Source organism: Muntiacus reevesi, chromosome X (assembly GCF_963930625.1).
Source record: "Muntiacus reevesi chromosome X, mMunRee1.1, whole genome shotgun sequence".
Taxonomy (NCBI): domain Eukaryota; kingdom Metazoa; phylum Chordata; class Mammalia; order Artiodactyla; family Cervidae; genus Muntiacus; species Muntiacus reevesi.
The window spans coordinates 28,961,545-28,974,019 of record NC_089271.1 but is presented as its reverse complement, the minus strand read 5'-3'; the positions used below and the strand labels follow the sequence as shown (position 1 = coordinate 28,974,019).

The following is a 12,475-nucleotide window of genomic DNA, read 5'->3' as shown; positions in this document are numbered from 1 at the left end:
TGGAAATAACCTGGAAATCTTCCCTGGTTTGCCTTAAGGCTTCTCCCCTCAGTCCCCCAATTCCCTGAGACCCCCAAGAGAGAAGTGGAATTTGCCTCATTGGTCCACCACAGACTGTAGTCTTCGGAGGCTAACAGCAGTGGAAGGAATATGATCTGCCCCTATTGTTTTGAGACAGATGGTCTTTTCAGTCATCAGGGTCCTTAACTTCTGGTACAATCTGGAAACCGTCCTTCTGTTGAGCTGTGGCTGCCCCTGTTGACCAGGTTGAGGTTCCTTCCCTCCACAAGATCCTCTGGGAGGAAGTGAGTAGGACTCACCATGTCACCAGGCCTAAGTGGCAGAGTCTCAGGCCTGATAAGGAAAGTGCCCTCCGTGGCCCCCTTCCTTCTGGTAGGGATCCTTCGTTGTCAGCCAGTGCCATCAGTTGAGTCCTGTTCGGAACTGGGTACCCGACCTCAACTGAATGGGGTCTCCTGCACTAGTCCAAGGACTGTAAGGCCCTGAAGCCATTCGCCTTCAGAAAATGAGGGATAAACCTAGTCTGAAAGTCCTGCCTGTTCCCTCCCAGGGCCCATTACATTTGCAGGAATTTCTAAGAATTTATCTGTAGCGGGGTAGTTGCATGCTGCACTCCTCATACAAGAGTGTGCCACTGTCATACCTGGCATTTCCACTCTCTCATGAACAGCCAGTCTATAAACCAAGGTCCTCACCTCCTTGACACCAACTAGGGAGAAGTCACAGGGCCCTTGAGCTGGCTAGCACTTCCCTCTGCCTCCCAGGGCTCACTGGAGAAGATGGGCTAAGTGTAGCCCTGTTGGCTGTGAGTTGAGGGGCTTTCATGTCCATACCCTGGGTCTTCACTTTGACTCTGCACCCTTCCTGGGGCTGCTCTGCTGATTCCCAAAGTCCCTACTTTCCTGGGACCTGAGTTGAAAGTATTAACCTCAGCAGCCCACATAGTTCTGGACTTCATGGGCTTGCCAATGAGGACAAGTATATCTTTACAGGTTCCTACTATGTGGCTGCATCTTTCCCTCACCCTCATTCAGGTTTATCACTGTCATTTCTGAGAGACTGATCCTCTCTCCCTTACCAACCTCAGAACTCTGCTCCGAGATCAAGTTTCTCAGGTCTCAGGGGCCTGAAAAACAAGCGAGGCTATGCTTAGCCTAACAGGTCTGGGATCCCCTGTGACTGAGAGCAGTTGGGAGTGCTGTTCCAGTGATCAACCCCCATATTTTGGGGTGTTGCTCTCCTCAATCCTCCTACATGGGGTCCTCATCTTGCTTTCTGGGTCTTGGATTAAAGGCTCCTGGGGAAATTCCACATCTCTTGAAACTTTTGAGCCGTGCTTGTTCTGCAATGCTACAGAGAATGAATGGGTCCTTTTCCCAGGAGTGATAGGAGATGGAGAAGCTACAGCCAAAAGCAGAAGTCCCAGGACAGGTGGTCATCCGTCAGGGAAAAAAGGTACATCAATCTATCTCATCAGCCAGGTGAAGGTTCTCACGTCATTTCTGTTCTGATAGATTTACTTTCTATAGACAAGAGACTGTAGGCGTGATATGGAGAGCCCCTGGTCTTCAGAGGTTATCTCACAGGGCCAATGCACATGCTAATGCTGTCACCGAATATTGTCTCTTTCACTTATCTATGAGGAATGAATAAGGGATACATATTTCTGGTTGAATATATTTGGTATTCTTACTGCTCTGGCTACACATTCTGATCCAGTAGCTTGAGCACAATGGCATTGTTTTTTATCACCTAGGACAAATTTTGAAGTATTGAGAAAAACATTGAAATAAACCATACAGGGTGGGGACTTTCCTAGTGGTCCAGTGGCTAGTACCCCAGGCTTCCACTGCAGGGGTCCCAGGTTCGATCCCTGGTCAGGGAGGTAGACCCCACGTGCCGCAACTAAGAGCCAGCACAGCCAAATAAATAAATAAGAAAAAGGAAATGAAATATAAAATGTTAAAAGTACTTGTTTAAAAGAAAAGACAAGGGTATGTCTCAGGGTCGGGTAAGAAGAACAGTATGTATGCTAAAGTAGTTTAGAGCAGGAGTCTAGTCCCAGCTCTGTCATTGACCAGTCTAAAGTATTTTGGCACCAAACCAAACTAACTCTATGATCCTCGGGCTCTCCACTGTGAAGTGAGTTTTACAAACCCTGCCATGTCAGGCTGGTGGAATATATGGATTTATGGAAAGCATCTATCACAGTACATGTCTCTATTGAGAAATTAGGTGCAATTCAGTTATTATGATTATCTTGACCTCAGATATTACATCAGCTGGGTTTCTTTTTTGCATCTACCAGATGTCAGAAACTATGCAGCGTTCTAACTGAAAGAAAAACAAAAATGACCCCACCTCTGTAATCAGCCAAAATTCTGCTTAGCAATGAAACCAAAGTAATATATTCTCTCCATTCCCTCTTTACCCTGCTTCTTTCTTGTTCTTCTTGAAACAGAGAGTATCTCAGCCTCTTCTGTAGAATAACAGCTTCCCTGGAAACTATAATTGAATAGGCAGACTGGGACTTTCTTTGACCAAACAGTGCAAGTATAGGCCTGAAAGACTTCTTTGAAGCAGATGCTCAATTAATGTTTGTGTAAAAGAAGAGCCACAAATAAATCATTTGCTATAATTTATATTCTCAAACATTCTTGAAAACCGTAAGCAGATCCAAGTATATATCTTATACATTTACAAAAAAGGAGACTATAACAGAGAGTAAAGCAAACCACAAATTGAAGAACTTTCAGCTATCCCTCTATGTATCTATGTTCTGAGCTTCTATTAGTGTGGTGTCTTTCACATTTCTAAGGATATTCTTATCCTAAAGTGATGTTATTCTCAACCGGGATCACAAAAGTGATTTGAGGATTTCCAATATGCATTTCCAAAAACAAAATTCCTACTCATGAATTTGACAAACAGCAAAGTGTGTGTGACCCATGTTATTCAAATACTTGTATCATCAACCTCAATACACTTTCTGTTGAAAAAAGAAAGAACTGATAACTTGGGGGGGGGGGCAAGTCAACAGGAACACAGGCTGATGACAGGCTTTTCTGACCACAAAGTGAAGAACGGCCTTCAGCCCACACTAGGGGCGAGATGACTGGCTGGATGTGGCCCTAGTGTTGGCACTGGCCGAGGCAGAAGGGCCAGCACTGGCTGCACCAGAAATGCCAGGCATGGCTGAGGCAGGATGCTCAGCCCAGGATACAGCAGAAGGGCCATCCCAGGCCGAGACAGAAATGCCTGCAGTATCCCAAACAGACGTGCCAGCCCTCCCCGAGGGAGAAGTGCCAACGCTGGCTACAGCTCTGGCGCTGGTGCTCTCTACTTCCTCTCTGGAAGACTTCTCAAAATGCTCCAGGAGGGTAGCAGGGACCGTATCATTGACTTTGGCCAAAAACTCCAGGACTTTCATCTTGTTGGATTCCATGAGCGCTCTCGGACCCCACAGGAACTCATAGCGAGGGGGATCGCTGCCTGGCACCTGGCGGTACTCCACGTACTCTTCCCGCACCAGATCTTCTGTGAGGAACTTCCTGGTATCTCCAAAGATGTAGTGCCTTCTTCCATCATAGACGCCCAGAAAATTCATGACCTTCCAGATGTCCTCCTCAGAGAGGCGGTGGCCATTCATGTAGATGACACCCAGAAGAGGCATCAGAAGACCATTCTTCGGCAGCCCCCAGTCACTTATAGACTCACTGTCGCTGAGCTCTAGGTTGCTCAACAGGATATAGGAGTGACCGTCGGGCCTGACTTCCTTCAGGACCAGGCCAAACACCATCTCTAAGTGCTTAGAGGCTCTCCTGAGGATCTCAGGGAATTGCCCCCTGTACCTTTTATTGATTGCCTTCAGCATTTCTGACCTCTCAATGAGCTCCCTCACCTTATACTTATACAGCAGCTTCTGCACCAACACTGGCACCTGCTTGCTCAGAGGATCTGTGTGAGAGCTCTCAGCAGCAGCTGAGGCCTGGGAGGAATTTTCACCTCCCTGACCTTGGCCCTCAGCACCTACGCCAGCTCTTGCATATGCTGTGGCACCGACACCAGCTCTTGAGCGTGCTGCACCACTGACATCAGATCTTGCACGTGCTGTGGCACCGACAACAGCTCTTGAGCGTGCTGCACCACTGACATCAGATCTTGAGCGTGCTGCACCACCGACACCATATCTTTTGGGTATAGCACCTGCAGCAGCACTGGCCATGCCTTGGGCTCCCTGAGGCCCCATGGGGGTGCCAGCAGCTGAGGAGCTTGAGGGAGCACTCTCTAAATCAGGAGGCGAGGAGGAGGTGGTCTCTTCTCCCCTAGATGTGGTGGCTTGATCATGAAGACCCTGGGTCTTAGCCCAGGCCTGGTGATGTTTCCCTTGACCAGGGACCTTACTCTTCTGCCTACGGGGCATGATGGCCGTGGACTGGAACTACAGGCAGGAGTCCGGGTCAAAGGACAGGAGATTGGTGCACCTGGAGGATGGAGAATGAGGTGATGTGAGCAACTTAAAATGGGGACATTCCACCTTGACTTTATCAAAGGCCGCCTCTGCAGGTGTCCTTGAGGACACTGCCCGAGGAACCCACAAGGCTCCTGTTTCGTGCTCAGCCTGTCCCCACAGAATCCCACAGAGGAGGAACAGAGGCCTTAGATTTTCCCTCTGCATCCTCTCAGCCCTGCTTTGGATTTACCAGAATTGCGGTCCTCTCAGCTCATCTTTAGTATCACCATGTCAAGCCTTGGCAGAGCCTGGGCACCCTTCCCTCTGCTACTCTGATGCAGAAAACTTTAGACCTCCACATAATCCAGAAGCCAAGTGAAGGGATATCTCAGGCCACCTCCCTCCCAGGGGATACCCAGTGCTGAGGGCTCAGTAGGGTTTTTTCCATCCTGAGTTCACTGTGATCACCATTCATGGTCCATACCTTGGCTCCTTAAAACATTGGGCACCATTCTCCATTTGCTGACTGGTGGCTGCACCTTCAGACTAGACATTTCCCCTCCCCTAGACTTGGTATAAAGCGGTGAAGTAGATGCTCAACCTCACAGCCCTTCCCTGAGATTTCCTGGGCTCAAATCCAAGGGATGGGATGAATGCACTGAGTACTCACTCAGGTTCCTCAATTGGGCTCCTGGCAGAGAAGCTCCTCTTTCTCCTGAATTGATGCCTGTGAGATAGCAAAAGCCAATCAGCCTGTGTCCCAACAGGAGGAAGTAAGATGACCTTATCTTACCAAACACAGTCTTCTAAGAACAGGTGCTATTACAGGCAGGTTGATGTCCCTGTGCTCCCACACAGGATCCCAATTCAAGGTCTATAATATCTTTTTGCTTCTCTTTTCTTCTCTCTCTCTTTTCATAATTAAATGTATTTACTATTAATTGGAGGATAATTGCTTTACAGTATTGTGTTTCTTTCAGCCACACACAATATGAATCAGCCATAGGTATACTGTATGTCCCCTCCCTCTTGAAGTTCCCTCCCAGCTCCCAGCCCATCCCACTCCTCTAAGCTATCACAGAGCAGCAGGTTTGAGCTCTCTGTGTCATAGGACTATTCTCACTGGTTATCTATTTTACATATGGTAATATGTGTGTTTTCAAGGTTACTCTCTCAGCCTGTCCCTCTCTCTCTTTCTCCCAGTGTCCACGAGTCTGTTCTCTATGTCTGCAACTCCACCGCTGCCTTGCAAATAGGTTCATCAGTACCATCTTTCTGAAATACATGTATATTTGTTAATATACAATATTGGCTTTCCTCTTTCTGACTTAATTCACTTTGCATAAAAAATTAGGACTAAAATTACCACTTGAGACAACAATCCCACTACTGGGCATATCCCCTGAGGAAACAGTAACTTGAAAAACACCTGTAGTCCAAAGTTCGTTGCAGCATCTTTACAATATCCAGGACATAGAAGTAACCAAGGCCTACATTTGATTTGTGACAGGGTCTAAGATTTCTCAGTCTGCTACCACGCCACTCAGACCACGGTGGAGTGGTCTGAGGGGAGTTGCATCCCCTTTAGCCCGCAGTGGGAACCGCCATGTATTCTTGAGGTCTCAAAGGGATGATGACAGGGAGGATGTGGTCTGAATGATGTGGTGTGGAACATCCCCACAGCCGCTGAGGTTCTCACCATCCCGCCAGGGAACACAAAACTCTCCCTTCCCAGCCTGACGCTCCCCACTTTGACCTGGTCTCTCACTTCCCTGAGATGATCTGGGAAGCGTCATGTCAAAATGCCCGATTGCGACTCTGTTTCTTATGGGAAGAGCCCCCATCCTAACTGAGCGGCACAACCGTGAATAGTGTTGGGGACTAGGCCCCTTCATTGAACTAGGTTTATTCCTTTAGAGCAAGCTTCTCACCTCCCTGATCCCACCTCCAGTAAACGATAGGGGACACCACTGTCGGCCAGCTCCATGTCGGGCCTCCTAGAGCTGAGTGCAGGGGGGCTGCTCAGTGTGGCCCCCATGCGGTTTCGAAGTCTGATACTTGGCCCTAAGGGCCACTATCTAGGACCGTGAGCTCCTTCGAGGGTAGAATCCGGGCCTACCCCCACAGACCAACGCCTTCACCTGAGACACGCTAGACCGCATTCAGCCTATAGCTCTGAGGGACTCGAAAGAGCCACATCACAGGGGTGGGATGCGGCTGGGTCACTTTTCTTAATAGTGGGTTCGTAAAGTCCCTTCAGTTACATTCCCGTCCTCACCTTGGTTCCGGAAAAGTCCTGGACACTGAAACGCCACCAAAGAGACACCACGACTCCGAGTCAAGCTCCTCGCCTTTGAAGCGGAAGTGGACGGGAGTGCGTACGGTCCTACGTGGGGTCTCCCGGGGATGACGGCAGGGGCCGGGAGCTACGGGAAGCCTGGTAGCTCAATATTCATCCGTCCCTGGGTCCTCCTTGCGCAGTGTGTTAGAGCCCGGGACATCTCAAGCTATGAATCCAAGTCCTCCAGCCCCCAAACAAAGCCCTCGACTCCCTAAGTCCCTAGTGGGAGGAATCAGGGCGCTGATCTGAGCATCTCTGCTTGTTAGGAGGGGCGCCACTCTGTGAGCCTCCCTCGTTGGGGGAGACCCTCTCACTAGCACTGATGGTCCTCACTTTAAGTCAGGTTATCGTCAAGACGTCCCTCTCTGCATATCTGGGGCCTAATCCTGCTAGAGGAGGCCCTACCCTCCCCGAGATCACACAGGTGGAATGAGGGGACCACTCAGAAGTAGCTCTTCTTGTCTCTCAGGGCTAAGAATTTACAGAATTCTGTTTGGCTCCCTCTCCAGGCGTCCCCTCTAACAGTCAGCATTGTCATCTGAGGTCCCGCTTGGGCTCAGGTCCATTCCTCTGTGAAACGGAGGCTGATCCTATTAGACAGAGATCTCACCTCACTGAGACTTGGCAGACTGAAATCAACCTGACATCTGTCCCCAGAGCTTCTTGGGGAACCCAGCATCAGATATTTTCCAGGGCTTCCTTTTATGGTGTGTGCTACCATGAGTCCAATTTCAAGAACTCATATTGACACATGATAAATCCTGTAACTCCACTCTCTACTTTATGAAGCTTCTTGTCTTACATCAAGGTCCTAGGCTCCTGAGAATTCCACGTTGGAAGTCAGGGTGATCCTCTTATGATCCTAGTCCATCAGGTCCTCTGAGAAAAGACAGTGGGGATGCAACTTGAGTCCTTCTGGATTCCTCCTGCTCAGCATCTTCACTACATCTACCATAGCCAGGGACTGCTCCTTCTACTGATCTAAGATTCCTCTTCTTAGTCTTTGGGTGACCCCTGTATTCAGGGGTGATTGTCTCCTCAGCCCTCCTTCATGGAGGTTCCCATATCAGCTTCTGTCCCTTGATTAAAGGCTTCCTGGGAAATGCATATTCCTACACACATTGAGTGGATACACTCTAGAAAATCTTGGAGAAAAGGGGACCCGGTCCCAAAAGTGATGTTAGATTAGGAAAACGGAGCAGAAATCAAGGAACTCAGGACAGATATTATGCTGTCAGAGAAAAAGAGCTGATATATTCCTTCTCTTCAGCCAGATTTAGGGGGTCTGCTTAGTCGCTCAGTTGTGTCTGACTCTTTATGACCCCATGGACTGCAGCCCGCCAGGCTCTTCTGTCCATGAAGATTCTCCAGGCAAGAATACTAAAGTATGTGGCCATACCCTCCTCCAGGGGATTTATCAAATTCAGGAATCGAATCCAGGACTACCATACTGCAGATGGATTCTTTACTTTCTAAGCCAGTAGATTTAGGGTAGTTCTGAAGTATTTACTCTTGGCACCTCCCTGTTGGTCCAGTGGTTAAGACTCCGCACTCCCAATGCACAGGGCCTGGGTTTGATCTCTGGTCAGATAACTGGATTACACATGCCAGAACTAAAAGTTCAGGTGCCACAATACAAAAAATGTAATATGTTGCAGCTAAAGAGCCTGCATGTGGCATCAAAGATTCCGAGTGTCACAACTAAATGCAGCGCAGCCAAAAAATAACTATTTTTAATTAAAAAATAAAATGTTTGCTTTCTACATAGAAGGGTAGTGCCAGATAATCTTGTAAGCCCTCGATCACTTGAGGGTGTCTGAATTTGCACATGCAGATGATCATGTGGTTGCTGAGCATTATCTCCTTCTCCCCTTTATTCATGCCTCTTAATTATTTTGGTGTTTGTATTGCCTTGGCTATGTATCCCAACCCAGTGTTTTGGTCACAGAGTCCTTCTTTCTATCACTCAAGATACATTTTGGAGTGCTAGAAGACAGTGAATTAACTGCCCCATGAGCACCTCAGGCCGGGACAAATGGAAGGGTATGTGCTCTGGACAAGTCAGACCATTGCTCTAGCCCCAGCTCTGTCTCTTATCAGTTGTGTGGACTTGGGTCCATCCCCAAACTCTGGGAGCCTCAGGTGAAGTGGCTTTCGTAGGGCTAGTGGCATGTAGCTAAAGCACCTGGCTCAGTGCCTGGACCACACTCAGACTTTACACATTATCTGTTTTTACTATGATTATGATTATTTTGTTCCCAGAGGATAACACCTACCCTGATGAATTTTTAAATCCAGGAGATGTCAGAGAATCTGTGGCATTCTTGGACATAGAACACCAGATCAGTCCAAAATGCTGTTTAGAAAGAATCTTTCATTTCCACTACTAAATCATATTTTGAGTGTGGGGGTAGTTCTTTTTAGCTGAATGAAATTCACATAGTCTAGAATTTGGTTCTTAGACTAATGCTTCCTTCCTTCCAAGCTGCTCTTTCATTTAAACAACTCCTAGAGACTTGCCTTGGTGGCCCAGTAGCTAAGTGGCTAAGAATCTCTGCTCCAAATGCAATGGGACTGGGTTCCATCCCTGATCAGGGAACTAGACCCCACCCCACACACCACAAGAAAAATATCCTATAAGCCACAACTAAAACATTCCTCATGCTGGAACTAAAGTACTCTCAAGCTGCAAGGAAGTTCGAGGATCCTCAGTGGCAAAGATAAGACCGAAGACAGCCAAATAAATAAGTAACCAAATATAATAAGCCCCCATCTTCATCAATTTCACCATCACCTAAAATATACTCATCTCATACACTTTGTGGAATTATCAACACAGCCAAAACTGCTGAATGGAATGCCCTTTCAATAACATGAGCTCTGTCTCCATGACTCACTGCAAAGAGTGTCAGCCGACTGGTCCTGAGTTTCCAGTTTCATTCGACTATTACTTTTATTTCACAGAATCTCCTTGGAGATGATGAGCATGAAACATATAGGTTGAGCACCGTGTTCACGTGCACTGGGACAGGAGCACACGGCACATTCCAGCCCCACCCCACGGGGGATTTCTCTCTGGTTTACTCATGTTGCTGTTTAGTCACTCAGTCGTGTCTGACCATTTTCTACGCCATGGACTGAACAGATTGCTCTGTCCATGGGATTCTCCAGGCAAAACTACTGGATTGGGTAGCCATTTCCTCCTCCAGCGGATCTTCCTGATCCAGGGAATGAACCCACATGTCCTGCATTGGGGGGTGGATTCTTGACCACTGAGCTGCGTGGGAAGCCTGATAATTGAAAAGTAATTTTTCAGGGTGGTTTTCCATTCCAGGCTTAAGTCTCTCAACTTTGAGACCCACTATCTGAGGGTTTGGCTTCTATTTAGTACTTCTACAGCCTCCCAGATGGGCTCAACATGTAGCCTAACTTAAAATTACCTCCCACAGACATTTATTGTCCTAAAGTCTCCAAGTGCCTTGCCTCAGTGTATTTACACTAGACTCCTCATGAAAAGCCCTCAATCCCCTCACCTCCATACACCTCATTTTTATTGGGCCCCTAGATCTTTGTTCATGAGCTACTTTATATGAATTGTTTTCTTAGACTCTAGAATTCTATAGGAAATGGTTTGGTTTATTTTTCTTAGCATCCCCAGTACTACTCAGAAGCTTCCAAACAGCAGATGCTAAATTGATATTTGAAGAATTACAGTGCAAGTGTGCAAGAAGTCAAGTTTACTGGGATTTCACTTCTCCCACATTCTTAAATAAGCTAAGCCAATCCAGGTATATACACTTCAATTTTACAAAGAAAGACTAAAAGGAATAAAACAAACCAAGAAGTGAATACCTCTCAAGATGTTTTTTTCTGTATCTTATAATCACACAGACTTCACTGTGGAAATATTTCCATTTTCACCCACAAAAAAATCCATATTCCAGTATCATGTTGTCTTGTTCTGAATGACAAGAAATGATCCAAGGATTTCAGTCTATGCTATGTAATACGAAAATTCTTATTTTTCAACTTGATAATCTGTAGTACATGTGGGAGCTATGCCATTAGTATACTTAGACTCTGAAGCTAAACACATCTTTGATTAAAAGGAACAACATTTAAAAACAGAAAAAAAGAAAAACCTCCAATTTGTGCATATTGTATAGGAACACAAGTACGTTATATGCTGTTTCCGTGAGTAACACTTTGGCCCTTTGCTAGATGGAAGATTGCCTGCTTTCTTGAAATGCAATATGAAGTACCTGCTCAGACTTCACTACGGGTGGGAGGAGCTTTGGTCATGCTCTGGAAAGTGCACTGGCCCTGGCACCGGAGGAGCCCTGGCTGCGGCTCTGGCTCTGGCCCTCTCTTCTTCAGCTCTCAAAGCCTCTTTGTACCAGGATGCGAAGGCACTGGACTTAGTGTCACTGACATTAGGCCCAAACTCCCACATTCTTTTGTATATATCTATCATGGAAGCATCCCTTATTAGTTTACAAAGATCATGCTCATTCTTTTTTATAGCTGTATAGTACTCCACTCTGTGGAGATATATCTATCTCCTGTTCCTTCTGTTAACATGTTCATGGATATGTAAGCATTTTCATATGGTTGTGGATGTATCTTCAGGGTTAATTTCTGAAAACTCTAATTACTGGCTCAAATGACATGTTGCTGTCAAAGAATAAGATTAGTACATTCTGTAACACTATATTCAAAAATAAACTGAAAATCGATTAGAGACCTAAATATGAGTGGAAACCATGAAACTCTTAGAAGTCACTATGAGTGGGACACTCTTCGATATAAATCATAATAATATATTTTTGGATCTGTCTCCTAAATCTAGGAAAATAAAAGCAAAAATAAATAAATGAGATGTAATTAAAGGTAAAAACTTTTGCACAGCATAGGAAACCATCAACAAAATGAAAAGATGACATACTATATGGGAGAACATATTTGCCAATGATATAACCAATAAGGAGTTAATATCCAAAATATATTAACAGCTTATATAACTCAACAGTTTAAAAAAAGAATTTTAAAAATGGGCAGAAGACTTAAATAGACATTTTTCCAAAGAAGAGAAACAAATGGCCGAGAGGCAGATGAAAAGAGGTTCAACATCATTATCATCATATGAATGCAAATTAAAACCACAATGAGGTATTATCTTATACCTATCAGAAGGGCTCTCATCCAAAAGGAACAGAAGTAACAAATGTTGGTGAGCATGTGGAGAAGATCTGTACACTGTTGGTGGGAACGTCAACAGGTGCAGCCACTATGGATAACAGTAAGGAGGTTCCTCCAAATCTAAAAAGAGAACTAGCAAATGACCCAGCCATCCCACTCCTGCGTGTATATTTAAAGAAAAATGGCCCACTCATTTGGATGGTCTCCTTCATCCATTTGGATGGTACTCGACGCTTGTCCGAGTCTGAGGGTCTCCACTGCTCATCTCCCCTCCCCCCATCTACTCTCCGTAGGTGACCCCGCCCCAGTCCAACCTCCCTGTTCACTAAGAGGCACCTGTGTCTGCAGAGCCAGTGTGAGATGAAGAGAGAGCCCTTGCCAGCCACCAGATAATCAGGAGTTTTGGCCGGACCTTTGAGCACACACTGAGACCGTGAGGAGTCAGACAAAAAGCACAGACT

General features: G+C 46.3%; 1 protein-coding gene across 1 annotated transcript; it reads right to left on the bottom strand.

The window, feature by feature from the left end:
- Positions 1 to 3,121: 3,121 nt before the first annotated feature.
- On the bottom strand, positions 3,122 to 4,444 carry LOC136153240 (melanoma-associated antigen B2-like). Its single transcript, XM_065914861.1, has 2 exons — positions 4,171 to 4,444; positions 3,122 to 4,059 (listed from the first exon to the last, which is right to left on the bottom strand). The coding sequence occupies exons 1-2, from the start codon at positions 4,442 to 4,444 to the stop codon at positions 3,122 to 3,124; spliced, it is 1,212 nt and encodes a 403-aa protein (XP_065770933.1).
- Between the last annotated feature and the right edge of the window lie 8,031 nt (positions 4,445 to 12,475).